At 42.8% G+C, this 17,251-nt stretch overlaps 1 protein-coding gene across 1 annotated transcript in view; it reads left to right on the top strand.

The window, feature by feature from the left end:
• Positions 1 to 17,251, top strand: part of LOC126175926 (15-hydroxyprostaglandin dehydrogenase [NAD(+)]-like) — a 94,632-nt gene that overhangs the window by 20,449 nt on the left and 56,932 nt on the right. Inside the window, exon 2 of the mRNA XM_049923000.1 lies at positions 3,489 to 3,582. Coding sequence (XP_049778957.1) covers positions 3,490 to 3,582 — 93 coding nt within the window. The 5' untranslated portion in view covers position 3,489. The remainder of the gene's footprint in view (positions 1 to 3,488; positions 3,583 to 17,251) is intronic.

Genomic DNA, 17,251 nt, shown 5'->3' with positions numbered 1-17,251 from the left:
CCCAGGAATGTGTCAATAAAGTTTCCCCTTCCTGGGACAATGAATTCACGGTGTTCTTATTTCAATTTCCAGGAGTGTATGTGCTTATCGCTATACCATATTTATTGCCTCAGTGTAGTTCAGACTGTTACTTACATGTTGACCGGTATTAGAGAAAAAGCATAACACGTTCAGTACAACATTCTGAGCATTTGTAAATTGTATTTAGAAACGAAGCTATAATGCGTAACAAAACGTTGTCTTTTTTGCTGAACCATCCACAAATGTCCCTAATTTTATTAATGATGCTTCTTTTTCTACAATGTCAATTGTCACACTTGTTTCTGCTGTTTGCTTTCACAAAGTTGCAACTGTAATCTACGGAAATAGCTGCTTTCGCTTTCTAGTGGCTGAAGAAAAGTTGTGTAAAATTTAACTGTCATACAGAAGGCGTGTAAGATTAACTTATTTGTATCACCCTATCTGAGTTAATCATGTCTTCAAATTTATCGACAGCAGCAAAAAATTTCTAAGAAATTTACAAACACGTTTTTCCCCCTGCAATCAAAATGACTTTGTGGCCAGCTCAGATGCAATGAATGTGTTTTTAGCTTCCATGCCACTAATGACAATACTCTGCGAGAACACACTGCAGCTGACCAATATGTCGCATGTTGACCAGAGTATCCGCCCAAGCTGTAAAAATGTATGTATGTACTTGTGTACGTTTAATATCTCCTCATAAACCACTGGATCGATTTCATCCAAGCTTGGTACGCATGTGTCAACGACCGCTGTGGGGTAAGAACCACCTATGAGAGTTTAGCAGATATGACATAATAAGCAACGAGATGCGTGAAAAAATACTGCGTGACGCGCGAAGTTGAAATACATTTATTCAGTACTACTAAGAGTCTCCTACAAGCGAATGAGCTTCAGAAAATCCCAGACCACTGGCAGCTCTTTTGACAGTTTTCAACTCCGAAGCGCAACAGTCTGTAGACGAAAAAAATGGCCGTCTATGGAGCTACAAAGAAATGTAGCCGTAGAGACGTATCAGGGACGTTACAGACACGCGAAGCAGCTGCGCCCATCGTACAGAAAGTATTTCATAATTTAAAAGATGGTTTCACGAACAGATAGAAATGAATTTTGTGCGATAGAACACTATAAACACAGTCCACTTTTTTGTTTTCGCCTCTAATAGAAATACACGACGAATGCCGGGAATGTCAGCTACTGTAGTTTAAGAATTGAAACGTCCCCTTTGGAAAATTGTGTATTATTGTGCTGGTAAACCTCTTACGTTATTTAGTACAAAGACAGCTGAGTAAAACTGAACGTACTCAGACATTTCTCTCTTTACTTATTCTGATCATCAGTAAACTATCACACAATATTTTTAGCGTGACACAATCTGACTTTCAATAATCCCCACAAAAGAATGGCCCTGACTAACAATAACCTATACCTTTCATGATCACTTCACTCACAAAAATCTTCGTTACTCGAATTACTGCAATACAACGAGCGCCAATACTGACAGCTAAATAAAAGATTCTAACTACTGAAGGCACTAAACTACTGCTAGGCATAGTTAGCAAATGAAAGATTTTGATAGAGAACAAACAATGTATTTACCTTAATAGTGGTCAAAAGTCGTCATATATATATATATATATATATATATATATATCAATTCATGACATCTATCTTCACAAATTTCCTTTTTCTGGCGGACACACGTCTAGATCATCCGTTCTCAAAACTGTAGCATCTCTCTCCCCACATCCACCACTGCTGGCGGCTGACCTCCAACTGCGCAACGCTACGCGCTGTTCCCATCCACCTGCCCAACACTACAATAGCGAATATTCCAACAATGCCAGCCAGCCACAGACTGCACACAGCACAGTCAGTGATTTTTATACAGAGCGCTACGTGGCGTTACCAACATAAAAACCTAAACAGCCTACTTACAGAATAAAAAGCAAAAGTGTGCTATTGTCTCAAAGAAACAATTCAGTCATAAAGTTACCCAGCTTTCTGCGCCGGCGGCTGTGACCGAGCTGTTCTAGGCGCTTCAGTGTAGTTTAAGCAGTTCTAAGTCTAGGGGACTGATGACTTCAGATGTTAAGTTCCGTACTGCTTAGAGCCATTTGAACCAGCTTCTGCAACTCATTTTACATACATCGTGAAGGCATGACATATTTCCCTAGAACTTTATTATGCGGGCAGGCACTGCCGTTAAACTGTTTAATGAATGGAAGTAAAATGAACCGCAAGACAGCTGCAACTAGCGAATACTTTATTGTCACAACTGGTTTCGCTGAATTAAACAGCATCGTCAACTGAACTACATAGGAAGGGAAAAATCCCATTTAATACATATGGTCGAAATCGTATGATAATCGTTTTAATAAATGTTAACGTGTCAAAAACTATGTCAATATGTTGCGGTTTTAATTTGTGTGTCCTCCATTTAATCGATTCCGTGTGATACGCTTATCGACTTGTCCCTCAATCAGCCCTGCGGTCTTCACATTTATTCGTGACGGTGTTCGGTTGAGTGAAGAGGAGGGGGAGTCAGAAAGCGTTGGTGGAGGGCGGGTTTAGCCATTTAGATCGCTAGTGGCACCAATTTTGATGTTTCCTTATTTATGTCTTTCGCTTTCACTAATCGTACTTATAAATAGTTTTTTCTTTCTCGTAGAGTGCCATCACATTATTCAGACGATGTAGCGCTTTATTTATTTTGACGACTTCTCCTCTTCAGTGGTTTGATTTTTGATTACGAACGTTGGGGGCGTCTTGGTGCGCAAATGAGTCACTGTTGCAAGTACGTTTCAAATATGATTTTTCTCTGCCTCTTTAAATACTTAATAAAGGATTTTATTTTTTTTAAAGAATTTTTAAAAGATTCTTGTAGCATTTCGATCATATGTATTTCAAATGGTTCAAATGGCTCTGAGCACTATGGGACTCAACATCGGAGGTCATCAGTCCCCTAGAACTTAGAACTACTTAAACCTAACTAACCTAAGGACATCACACACATCCATGCGCGAGGCAGGATTCGAACCTGCGACCGTAGCGGTTGTGCGGTTCCAGACTGAAGCGGCTAGAACCGCTCGTCCACACCGGCCAGCCGTGTGTATTTCATGGGATGTTTCCTTTCTTATGCAGTTCACCTGAGGATGCTGTTTTAATGCAGCGAAACCGGGTGTGGCAATAGACATATCACCAATTACAACTGTGTTGCGATTCACTTTACTTCCATTCACCATGGCATTTATACCGAAAGGAAAATCCCAGTAAACGAGATAGAAAGCAGGCAGCTGGAGTGTGCCGTTGCTGTAGAGCTACTGAGGCTGGTCTTCATCACCTGAAGCACTTTTGCAGTCGCATCACAAAGAAGACAAACTGAGAAGGCTTATCAATTGAAATGCTGTAGCTTGTTGAGCCTGTAGCTGACACGCGTATTGCTGAGACGGCGTCCCGTGTTGCAGGATGGACCCCTCCGGCAAGGTGGCGCTGATCACGGGGGCGGCCGGCGGCCTGGGCAGAGCCTTCAGCAGGGCGCTGCTGGCTGCAGGCGCCAAGGTGAGTCTCTGCTTCTGCTCATCCCTCACTTACAGCCTCGGCACATACGGCGCCTAACAGCCTGAGCACTGGATGGCCAAAGCTACCTCTATCTTTTGTACGAACCTGCTCTACGTCTTTCTCCTTTTACACCTCTTTTGTCAAGTTTTATTATTATTGTTATAATTGCTGCTTTTTTCCAAGGCCAAACAAAATCTCTCAGAAATTTTGCTTAGAAGTAAGAGAGCTTGGAGCAGCTTATCTTGTCACATAAAATAACCGCGTTCATAAAAAAAAAAAAATACAGGCAAGTCCGAGAAGAACTTGGCACACCAAGGATTTCGTTCAAACATGATTATGTGTACAGACAATTCATCCATCCCAGGAACCGAGAATGTCGACGATTTTTGCCTGTTTTCGGTACCGAAAAAGACAAAATAATGTCTACCATCGCTGAGGTAAAGGGGACTTAACAGACGGAGAGAGACAGGCAGTCAGATAACAAATGACAAAAAAAATCTTTGCATCGTATGATATAATTATGAATCAATAATTTTCGCATTTCACTCTTTTGCTTCTATTGCGAGAGTTCGCTTTTTCCCAAATATCATGACTCAAGGCCAACGGGAAAAACCCTACAGGTTTTGATGAATGATTTATCGAGTATGGAAATAGCCGAGTCTTTTGATTGCGTTGACTTAGAAGCTTACCGCCAAGTGACACAGATCTTAGTATGTGACATAAATTTCAACTTCATACGTCAGCCCGTTCCTGAGAAGAAGGGTCTTAATAGACGGACAGACAGATAAAAAATGAGTTTTTTGTGTGTCATATAATTACAAATTAACAGTTTCTGGATTTATTTCCTTTTGTTGTGCTGTAAAAAGATAAGGCAAGAGCTCGTACTGAGGCGTTCAGACATTCGGTTTTTTTTCCCTCGTGCGATCCGCGAGTGCAACAGAAGGGAGGAAATACTTTGGCGCCAATTGTGACCTCTGCCACACACCGCTTGGTGGCTAACGTAATATATCTGTAGATGTAGATGGGTTTCGATAACTGAGTTTGTGTGACATAAATGGCCACATCTTTCGAGTGCATTGACTTAGAAGCTTCATGTTTTTACACAGCAAAGGCCAATAGACATTACTAAGTGACATGAATTTCAAATTCATAACGACTATCCGTTCCTGAGGAAAAGGGTTTTTAAGACTCAGACAGATATACAGACGGAGGGATGGCCAGTAAAATGACTCTGTGAGGGTTCTGTTTATACCGATTGTGGTCGGGAAACCTAAAAAAGTAAAGAAAAAGAGCACGGAGACTATGAAACAATTAACAACGAAATAAGAGTGAATAAAATGAATTTACTTATTGGCTGTATGCATGAATTACTTACAGAATATATTCGATGGTAGGAAACTGGGAAAATATAGTCAGTCTACAAAGGATACTGCTTACAAATCGTTTGTGTGCTCCATGTTAGAATATTACTAAAAATGTGGGACTCGTACCAAATTATACTGACATCGGACAGTGGGCTGATACGAAAAAGGTGGCCCGTATGATCACAGGTTTAAAATTTCCAGGCAGAAAATGTGGAAGAACCGCTGACCACCGGTGCCAGCTATTCCGTGAAAGCCTACCTTCAAACTTTCAAGACACAGTATTAAGTGAAGAGTCTAGCTGTATTATCAGTCCTGTACGTATCCTGATCGCGAGGACAGAGCTATCTAAGCAGCCATTCTTCCCACGCTCCATATCGTAAATAGAACGAGAAGAAACTTCAACATGAAGTAGCTTGCTAAGGAAGAGGAGGAGGAGGAGGAGGAGGAGGAGGAGCTTAGTGTTTAACGTCCCGTCGATATCGAGGTCGTTACAGACAGAGCATGAGCGCGGATTAGGGAAGGATGGGAAAGGAAATTGGCCGTGCCCTATCGAGGGAATCATCTCGTCATTTGCCCCAAGTAATATAGGGAAATCGCGGACAACCTAAATCTGGATATGCGGATGGGGGTCTAAACCGTCGTCCTCCAGAATGCGAGTGCAGTGTGCTAACCACTGTGCCACCTCGCTCAATAGTACTGTGGTAAGCGCCCTCTGTCTTGCACTTCAGTGTTTTGCAGAGTACGGATGTGGAAATGTATCCATAGGAAGACAGTTCCCCAAAATTAGAAAAATACTGTAAGTTCGTGGATAGACGTGACTATATGTCTGTCAGTCTCCCCTCCCACATGAAAAGCATTTAAAAGACGTTGTACGTAAATCTAGAAAGGGAAGAGAATGGGGAACTTTTGTGTTGTATGGTTGTCACTGTAGTGTTGCACCATGGGAAGCAAGGAGAGGATGTCGTTTGGTGGCCAGTATCCCCTTGCTATAACACAAACGCATACATGTGTTAACAGGGTTCTTTATTAACTGAAACAGGAAGCTACTTAACTTGAGATAGTCGAGTAGTTGTGGTACAAGCTCTTCCGTAATACTCCACGTAAGCATTACTGCTGGTGAAGTACACTTCTGCTGTGCACACTAATCTGCTCGCTATGTGTTGCCTGAGACTGAGATTCTGATTGACTGTCTGCGACTGTACTGCTCCTGATGACTGGACTCAGTGACTTACTGGAAGACTGACTGAGCCCTCCGATCCGTGGCGGCGATCTACACTCCTGGAAATGGAAAAAAGAACACATTGACACCGGTGTGTCAGACCCACCATACTTGCTCCGGACACTGCGAGAGGGCTGTACAAGCAATGATCACACGCACGGCACAGCGGACACACCAGGAACCGCGGTGTTGGCCGTCGAATGGCGCTAGCTGCGCAGCATTTATGCACCGCCGCCGTCAGTGTCAGCCAGTTTGCCGTGGCATACGGAGCTCCATCGCAGTCTTTAACACTGGTAGCATGCCGCGACAGCGTGGACGTGAACCGTATGTGCAGTTGACGGACTTTGAGCGAGGGCGTATAGTGGGCATGCGGGAGGCCGGGTGGACGTACCGCCGAATTGCTCAACACGTGGGGCGTGAGGTCTCCACAGTACATCGATGTTGTCGCCAGTGGTCGGCGGAAGGTGCACGCGCCCGTCGACCTGGGACCGGACCGCAGCGACGCACGGATGCACGCCAAGACCGTAGGATCCTACGCAGTGCCGTAGGGGACCGCACCGCCACTTGCCAGCAAATTAGGGACACTGTTGCTCCTGGGGTATCGGCGAGGACCATTCGCAACCGTCTCCATGAAGCTGGGCTACGGTCCCGCACACCGTTAGGCCGTCTTCCGCTCACGCCCCAACATCGTGCAGCCCGCCTCCAGTGGTGTCGCGACAGGCGTGAATGGAGGGACGAATGGAGACGTGTCGTCTTCAGCGATGAGAGTCGCTTCTGCCTTGGTGCCAATGATGGTCGTATGCGTGTTTGGCGCCGTGCACGTGAGCGCCACAATCAGGACTGCATACGACCGAGGCACACAGGGCCAACACCCGGCATCATGGTGTGGGGAGCGATCTCCTACACTGGCTGTACACCACTGGTGATCGTCGAGGGGACACTGAATAGTGCACGGTACATCCAAACCGTCATCGAAATCATCGTTCTACCATTCCTAGACCGGCAATGCACGTCCGCATGTATCCCGTGCCACCCAACGTGCTCTAGAAGGTGTAAGTCAACTACCCTGGCCAGCAAGATCTCCGGATCTGTCCCCCATTGAGCATGTTTGGGACTGGATGAAGCGTCGTCTCACGCGGTTTGCACGTCCAGCACGAACGCTGGTCCAACTGAGGCGCCAGGTGGAAATGACATGGCAAGCCGTACCACAGGACTACATCCAGCATCTCTACGATCGTCTCCATGGGAGAATAACAGCCTGCATTGCTGCGAAAGGTGGATATACACTGTACTAGTGCCGACATTGTGCATGCTCTGTTGCCTGTGTCTATGTGCCTGTGGTTCTGTCAGTGTGATCATGTGATGTATCTGACCCCAGGAATGTGTCAATAAAGTTTCCCCTTCCTGGGACAATGAATTCACGGTGTTCTTATTTCAATTTCCAGGAGTGTAAATAGTGACCGCTGACAGGGCATTGGCGGCGCGTTTCTTGCGAGTCGGTCTTTGGCCTCTCTCCTGAAAGGCGCGTTGCTTGCGCTTCCTACCCATCTTATAGCAATCTTTTTGCCACCTGTTGTGCTGGCGACAGCTTATGCCAGCACATTCCTCCCCCCCCCCCCCACCCCAACCCCAAAACGACGCACCATTGTCCTGTAGTGATGCTGCGAACGATAACATGGAGGCAGGCAGGCAGGACGAGGGACATAGAGATGAGCCTGGAGCCGTGGCTTTGGAGGACGACGTTCACCCGACCGCACCCCGCCATCTGGCTTGCGAGCCAACAGAACATCCTCCAAAAAACTACGTACAGGGCTCACGTTCAGGCCTGAGGGTGTTTCCTGGGGCGATGACGGCGATGACTGGTCCAGGTCCATCGGCGACGGCGAGGGCGCATCGTCCATCTGCTCCTCTTTGGGTGTCCTGGTGGCAGCAGCAGGCGGCTGCGAAGGCCGCGCGGTCCCGTGAGGTCGTGAATCTGGGGGAAGAAAATCTGCAGAATCACAGAGCAAATTAGATGCGCGAATTTGTTCTGGTGGCGGCGCTGCAAACCATCGGGATCTGCAATCAAATACATAGAAGTGCAATTGCGTTCCTGGATCACGCCTCTTTCCCAGCGCTCACGGTTGTCATAAACCCTGAAGAGAACAACATCGCGCGGCGAAAGCGATACTTGTGGATCATATTGTCGGCGTCGGATGGTGAGGTGGATGTGTCTAGTGTAGCAGCGTCCGATGACGGCTCCGAAGCAGAAGTTCCGCCCGTGATGGTCGTCTCGTGGTTGGGTCGATAGGAGGCGAGAAAGAATTGCAGTGCCAGTTTGCGTGTGTGGGTGGTTCAAAGCTTGGCCGTCTGAACGCTTGAACGTGCGTACGGAGCGTTCTCTGTTGGACTGCGGGTGAAACGGAGTACTTGTTAGATGATGAATACCGTTGCGTTCACAAAACTGGTCAAAGTCACGTAAAGTGAGCTGCGGTCCGTTGTCTAACACAAGTATTTCTGGCAACCCTTCTATGCAAAATACTGAGGACAATGCTTGAATGGTGCTATGTGATGTGGTAGCGTTCATAGGTACCGCAAATGAAAACTTGCTGAAAGAGGCTACCACTACGAGTAAACGAGTGTTCCAAAATGGCCCTGAAAAGTGAATGTACACTCGTTGCCATGACGTTTGAGTCTCAGGCCGAGCTGAGAATGTCTGTGGCGGAACGGATTGGTTCTCCGCGCATGCGCGACACTGTAACGTCATCTTTTCAATGAGGGCGTCCATGCCCTGCTAAGTACAATGCCGTCGCGCTAACTATTTTGTGCGAACAATTCCCCAATGTCCTTGGTGCATCAATGATAACACATGCTTTTGCATCACTTTGGAAATAAGCACATGCGATTGTCCAGTGCCATTTTCAATTAGAATCACACCCTGTCGAACTGAAAGCTTACGCTGACATGCAAAATATCGGCGTGAACTGAGTTCTGGATATTGTTCAATGAACGAGGTCAAGGCGTGCGAATGTAATGCAGTAAAATCTTCAGATCAGGGTCTGCTTCTGTGACATGTGCAATTTTTACCAACAATTGAGAGTCCTGCACGTCGATTTGGTAGCAAGATGCGGCAGATGCTTCAAAATCAAAGTCTGGGCCCATCGGAGGCGAGATAGGGCGACTGCATTGCCATACCCTGCCGTAGGTCTGCACACAGTTTCACACTGATACTGCGAAACCAAAAAAGCCCAACGTTGCAAGTTTTGAGCAGTGCTTCTAGGAACCGGCTTTGATGGATGAAAGATGGACTGCAAAGGCTTGTGATATGTCACTAAATGGAACTTGCGACTGTACAGATAGTGGTTGTATTTTGTCACACCACACAATATAGCGAGAGCTTCTTTTTCCATTTGACAATAATTGCATTGAGTTTGAGTTAACAACTTTGAAGTAAAAGCAATGGGTCTGTCTTGTGATCCAATTCTGAGCGAAAGCACAGGGCTAATTCCTTAGAAACAAGCGTCGACTTGAAAAACTACTGGCTTGGCAGGGTCAAAATGCGCTAATCATCTGTCACTAAGCAAAGCTTTTTTGAGTTTCTGAAATGCCTGTTGACAATCTGTAGTAAACACAAAAGACACATTTTTCCGACGCAAGCGATACAATGGACCCGCGGTTTAAGCGGCTGTCCGTATGAACCGAATGTAGTACGTCATCTTGCGTAGTACTGACTGCAGACATATTACGAGGAACAGGCAGTTCACGAATCGCAGTCAAGTGAGATTATAGGGGGTGCACACGTTGACTGTTTATGACTTGACCTAAATACCATAGTTCAGTTCGAAAACAGTCACACTTTTTGAGACGACACTTGAGTCCTGCTTCTGACAACACTTGGGAAAGAGTGTACAAATTGGCAATGTGTTCCTCTGGTGTACGAACTGAGATGACAATATCGTCAAGGAAGTGCGAACAAAACGGTACTTTTGCAGTCAACTGTTCCAAGCAACGTTGAAAAGTGGTGGGTGCGGGAGCACTGACGAAGGGCAAACGCAAATACTTGAACAGTCCTAAGTGTGTATTTGCAACAAACACTTTTGCGATGTCATCCAATAGAATTCGCAAGTAGGCATCACGCAAATCTATCTTAGAAAAGTAACGTCCTGCACCAAGCCTATCCATGGGTTCCTGAGGGCGAGGTAACGGATAAGTCTGTCCTGTGAGTTGACTGTAGACTTGAAGTCAACACAAATGCGAATGTGACCAAAAGGCTCAGGCAACGAAGCGAGAGAACTTGCCCACTGTCTATCTTGAATGGAACCAATTACACCATTATCTTGCAACTCTTTCAGTTTGACTCTTAAAGGAATTGGAACGGGGTGGGCCCGAGAAAACGTAGTCTGTGTATTGCCTTTCAATGTAACATGCGCTACGAAGTTATTAGCATTTCCCATTCCGTCTGAAAATACTTAAGGAAATTCTTTAGTCAAGCTAGCGACACTGTCTTTCGGTGCAAAAGCCCATATGGAAAGTACATCCTCGTGGATGCTAAGTCCAAATCAACGGCATCTAAACCGAAAATGTTCTCACTGTCTCTGGATTTCAACCTAGTAATATTCACTGTCCTAGTGTGAGATTTATAACTGGCAGGCAATCTACACTGTCCAGGAACTGCTATTTCCTGTCCGTTGTAATCGGTGAGGTGTTTGCTAGATTTAGAAATGCGTGGTGGACCTAACTTTTAGTAGTGGCACGATTAAGCAAAGTTGCTGAAGCACCTGTTGAAACGTCCCCTTTGAAAAATTAATGAATTACTGTGATGAAACCTCTTACATTATTTGATTTTCAAACAGCTGAGCAGAACTGAACGTACTCAGACATTTCGCTCTTTCCCTATTCTGATCAACACTAAACTGACGCAACATTTTTAGCGCAACGCAATCTGACTTTTAATAATCCCTACAAAAGAATTGCCCTGACTAACATTAACCTAAACCTTTCACAAATCACTTACCTCACAAAAATCTTCGTTACTCGAACTACTGCAATACAGCGAGCGCCACTACTGTCAGCTAAATAAAAGATTCAAACTACTGAAGGCACTAACTACAGATAGGCATAGTTATCAAATGAAAGATTTTGATAGAGAACAAACAATGTATTTACCTTAATAGTTTTCAAAAGTCATAATATATATAGCAGTTAATGACATCCAGTCTTACAAATTTCAAACCCAAACCAAGATTTTTGTGAGGTAAAATGGAAATGTCGTGTGGCTAGAGCCTCCCGTCGGGTAGACCGTTCGCCTGGTGCAGGTCTTTAGTTTGACGCCACTTCGGCGACCTGCGCGTCGATGGGGAGGAAATGATGATGATTAGGACAACACAACACCCAGTCCCTGGGCAGAGAAAATTTCCGACCCAGCCGGGAATCGAACCCGGGCCCTTAGGATTAACAGTCTGTCACGCTGACCACTCAGCTACTGGGGCGGACTTAGTAGGGTAAGTGATTTGTGAAAGGTATCGGTTAATGTTAGTCAGGGCCATTCTTTTGTAGGGATTTTTGAAAGTCAGATTGCGTTGCGCTAAAAATATTGTGTCAGTTTAGTGTTGATCAGAATAGGGAAAGAGCGAAATGTCTGAGTACGTTCAGTTCTGCTCAGCTGTTTGAAAATCAAATAATGTAAGAGGTTTCATCACAGTAATTCATTAATTTTTCAAAGGTGAAGTAGTGTTGTCCTTCCAACGGAAAGACAGTGCTGACTCTTGACATGCTGACAGGTAATGGGCCACAACAGAGCAAACCCACAGCAGAGTCATTCGACGTTTTGAAGAATATTGGTAGGTAGGTCATCGCAGAACAGACCCTCTGTAGTCCTGGTAGAGATTACGGTATTGGTGGGCCACCAGAGGTGCAGACCCACTGCAGTCCTTGTAGAAATAATGGTATTGGTGGACCATCAAAGATGCAGACCCACTGTAGTCCTTGTAGAAATAATGGTATTGGCGGGCCATCAAAGATGCAGACCCACTGTAGTCCTTGTAGAGACGGCCTGCAGCCATCTGTTGCGACTGTGCAGGTGCACAATCACCATTGAAGAGTCTTGTGGACAATATAGCAAGTCCATGAACCACTACTTGTGCACTCACAAAAAAATTTTTTTTTGAAATTTCCTTAGAACCAGCAATGCTGTTATCCAGTCCCTTGCTGCATTATTAACACATGTGCAAACACTAACAGTCCCTACTTCTCACATATTGTGCATTATTATGACCAACAGAAATGTGTGCAGTGAAATGAATGCTTACAAGTTAATAATATGATGAACTAGTGTCAATTACAACTTTATAACATAAGAATACAATTACAAAGGTACAAAATACATCATTAAAGAACATAACAATACAGATAACATTTGTAGTACAAGCTTTACAAAAGAATCGAAATAACATATACGAGGGCGGTTCAGAAAGTAACCTCCGATCGGTCACAGTGCGGGTTGTGAGGGGAGTAGCGACGCCATCTGTGCGTTCACGCACTCAACAGGTCAGTCGGCATCAAGCCGTGGTCGAGTGAACGTCGTACCTGCGCTAGTTTAGTTTTTGTGGCAGTTTGAAATGTGTGCTGCAATAGAAAACCCCGCCAAATGTGAAGTGCGTGCTGTCATAAGGTTTTTTACAGCCAAAGGATATTCTGCAGCAGCTATTCATCGTGAGCTTTGTGCCGTGTACGGACCAAGAGCTATGAGTGAAGGAGTTGTCCGTGAATGGGTACGTTTATTTAAAAGTGGACGAGAAAACGTTCATGATGAAGAGAGGAGTGGTAGACCATCATTGGTGACTGATGAACTCGTTCAGACAGTTGATGCAAAAGTTCGTGAAAATCGACGTTTCTCAATGTCGGAGTTGTCTACTGGTTTTCCACAGATTTCTAAGACTCTCTTGTACGAGATAGTGACAGCAAGATTGGGTTACCGTAAGTTCTGTGCACGATGGGTGCCCAAAATTCTTACCGACCACCACAAAACTCAAAGAATGGCCTCTGCATTAGACTTTCTGTCACGTTATGAGGACGAAGGAGAACCATTGTTAAACAGAATCGTGACCAGTGACGAAACCTGGATTACGCCTGTCCTCACTCTGCTCGCAGAACAACGGCCCTTCTTGAGTCCTTCAAGTGGAACGTTATCAACCATCCACCTTACAGCCCAGACCTGGCGCCAAGTGATTATCACCTCTTCATGCATTTGAAGAAATGGCTCGGGTCACAGCGGTTTGATGACGACGAAGAGCTCAAAGATGCGGTCACAGGCTGGCTCCAGGCACAAGCGGGTGATTTTTATGCAGAAGGAATTTCAAAGCTTGTGAAGAGATACGATAAGTGCCTCAATCGCTATGGAGACTATGTAGAAAAATAGTGCAAAGATGTAGTTGTAAGATGTATATATTAAAATATTTTTATTTAACTTGGTGTATTTTTTTAAATCAACCAGAGGTTACTTTCTGAACGGCCCTCGTACATCAGTGTTACAGGAATTATGACATGAGTACATACATAAAAGATCAGAATAGCTTTTGAAAGATCATCTTCACACATTAGCATTAAAACATAACAGAATAAATAATGTCTAAACATCTTTACAAAGAAAATAACATATTATCAGAAAAATTCTACAACATAACTCTTATTAGCTAAACACATTAAGTCAGGAAAAACACAAATTCACATAGTGGAATAACACAAAAAAAACAGGGCAGGGTTTGTTTTCAGTGTGACATTTGGTACTGCAGTCCACCCCAAAACTTCATTCCATATATCTTTCATCTTATTTCAACATTTGTTTCCACCAAAAAAATTCTATCCAAGCATGCTTTCTGTATTTATATGTCCACACATTCCTTACCTCATTATTTATTTTACATTATCTTACCTCATCATTTATTTCCAAGAAAATCATACCTAAACCTGTTGTCCCTAAACCCTACTTTTTTGTTCATATCCTCTTTCAAAATTCTTTATGGCCAAACCATTTTCTCATAGCTTCTCAATGAATTTCTTCCAATTCATCACAACTTGTTCTCTTATATGGCCTACCCTATCTTAAGCTAACTTAAATCTACTGAGCTCAGATGCTAAACTAAGGGATGAGGCAATGCACCAGCACAAAACAATTAACACAAACAGCAATGACAAAAAAAATGCAAATTGGCAAAGCAAGCAGCAATATTACAACTAATATAAGGCAATGAGCAGCAAACAAGAAAAATAAATCAGTAGTAAAACTGGCTTAACAGAGTAATGTAAAGTGAAATTTAGTAGCACTATGCCTGGCAAACAGCAGCAGCAAATGCAATAACTTATATCTAAACATGACATGGCTCAAGCAGAAAAAATATTACACTAAAGATGGCCATGTTTAATACCTATGTCACATCTTAACACTAGAGTGATGCATCACAAAAACTTACTCTGCAAGAAAGTTACCAAGTCAATAAAAAAATTATTTATGCAATTCATGTGAAAGGAAATGTCTATTTGTGCTCTCTTTTCTAAGAAAGTATATCATGAAAGTATTCTTTACTGGGTCTGTAGACAGAAAATAGTGATATTAGTACATCTATTAAATTTTATATTAACCAATGCTGCAGTGCAGCTAGAAACTTGATATTAAAGAAAATGAGCAATATATATATATATAAAGCAAGATATGAAGCGTCATTCTCTAGGGAAATGGCGTCTCCAATGGCAAAACAAATTCTCTCAACTAGTAAGACAATAGATGTAAAATGTTTCTCATCATTTCATTAGGCATTTTAGTAAATATCATAAATTAAGAGCTCCACAGTGTAATCATATGTTTTCAAGTTTGAGCGTGTCGTATTTGCGATGCCTTCTACAAAGGAATGTCAATAGTGAGGTTAATGGTCTCCTTTTTTCTCCACCTGTGGCTCTGAAAGGCACACACTAATGGCTTCTTCCCAGGCGACTGTCGCGCAGCTGGGTGCCCACAACTCATTACTTAACTTTCTTACTGAAATATTTACGACACTAGTTCGCATTACAGTGACAGTCTCATATAAAAAAATTCACAGGTCGAGAATTTGCGTTGCAAATGTGTAGAAACAAAATCCTATGAATATAACAGTGTTCAAAAAGTTTTCGTCGGAATTGTGATACATTCACGCATTTACACACATTTCATAACTCTTAAAGTACGATTCTTGGTTTCCGACATCCTTTTCCACAAATCAGAGACCCTAACCACTACTCATTATTCATATATGTATTCATCGACACTTCTTCAATATTTCAGCAAAATAAATACGTAGCATAATCAAATTCCTCATTTATGGTAGCATCATCTTATTTATCATAAACATACCTCAACAGCATAATACACATCGTCGTCATAAAAATAACATCATAACACCTCAGTCGAATCTCAAAAACGTCGTAGCTTTCAGCTATTATGTCAAAACCTAAAAAAATCCTCTGCTCATTTCAGTAGTGTCATCTACCTCCAACGTACTTTAAAATCATGCTCCCTTACCAAATACGACATTCAAAGCTCTCATAGTATCACAATGGTTCCAAAAAAATATGAACAGTTCACACAGTGCAGACAAAATACAATTTCATAAGTGTGAAATTATCTAACTGCGTTATTGCGTAAACATGTGTCACTGACATAGTAAAAAAAAGTTGTTTCTCTGTTAAATAATCAGATATCTGTGTAATTCAGTGTTAGAGAAATATGGTACCGATGTGTAAAGTTGTATAAACAAATACCATATTAGCTAGGGCTCCTTGTGCTTGCCAAACACATGGTACACAAAGTAAGCATGTACCCCCCTGAGGATTAATGTAATTATACCCTCAGATGTTACAGATTACAGCAATGGAATGAAATGTATCATGGAAAACTTTCTTTGTAATTCAAAAATCTTTAAAAGTAAATGTCTTAAGTACAAAATTAATCACTCAAATGCGTGTCCTGTAGCGCTAAACTGTGCTCTTGTTGTAAGATAATCTCTGTGAAAGTGTCGTAGTCATTGTCCTCTGTAAGCAAAGTTCTGCTGAAGTCAAAGTACTTACCTCATGATAAACAAAAGTGAAATGCTTTGCGTATAGATATCTTAGTTATTACACTTATTGCCGTGATGAATAAAGTACTGTGCTGTAACGTATTGTTGTGCTACGGAAAAGGCAGTCTCATTGTAGCTATACCACAAAAGTTACTAATAAAACATGTTTTACTTTCCAGAATAATACATAAAAACTGTGCAAATATAAAACAGATACACCGCAAAAGCAACAATGTAAATTGTGTCACATATTAGTAGCATCATGATATAATCATGTAACTGTCAAATAAACTAACCACTGTGTCATCCAGTATCTCTAAGAAAGTACTTTAAATCCAGCATGTATTTTCAAATAAACCAAAATGTTGCATTAAAATCTCATTAGCAATACCGGTACATGTTCTAAGTATGTCAGCCTTATAGTCGTTACGTAATCGTGCAACTAACAAGCAAGAATGTACACACACAATAACACTGTGTCGTCTGTTCACTATAACAATGCATTCGTAATTTCTGTTTAAATATGTTCTCTTGGTTTTTGACTGGATATTTAACTTCAAACATTGTTGCATGTTAACAGTTTCTTAAGTCTGACAAAGCATACTAGAAATGTGAAGTGAAAAATTTTATGGCAAAGACTAAGTTAAAAAGCAGATTATCTCTCAATAAGCGGTTTTACATGTGAAATGTGGTGTAAACTTTTACTCTTCCTAGTACGCAGAGTTTCAACTTCAACGCAATTATCATGTGGTATACGTCGGTAAGGAAAGCTAAAATTTTTCTCAAGGTTGGCGTCTATGTTATTTTTCTCTGAGCCAGCCGGCGCACGTGGCTGCCTGCGGTGCAAGTCATTGTCTGTCTCTTTGTTGGCGCACGTCGTTATTGGGATTTGGAGATCTAACTACTACAAATTCACCTTGTCGAGAGTGCCCCGCTCTGTTTGAATCCCGCCAGTTCTGATGAAATTCAGGTCTGTCATTATGATTATATCATCTGTCGTCATGTCGGTAGTTCCTGTAGGT

The sequence above is a fragment of the Schistocerca cancellata genome, chromosome 3 (assembly GCF_023864275.1).
Source record: "Schistocerca cancellata isolate TAMUIC-IGC-003103 chromosome 3, iqSchCanc2.1, whole genome shotgun sequence".
In the NCBI taxonomy this organism is placed as follows: Eukaryota; Metazoa; Arthropoda; class Insecta; order Orthoptera; family Acrididae; genus Schistocerca; species Schistocerca cancellata.
Note: the sequence above shows the minus strand (reverse complement) of the source record. Positions and strands in the feature narration are given on the sequence as shown.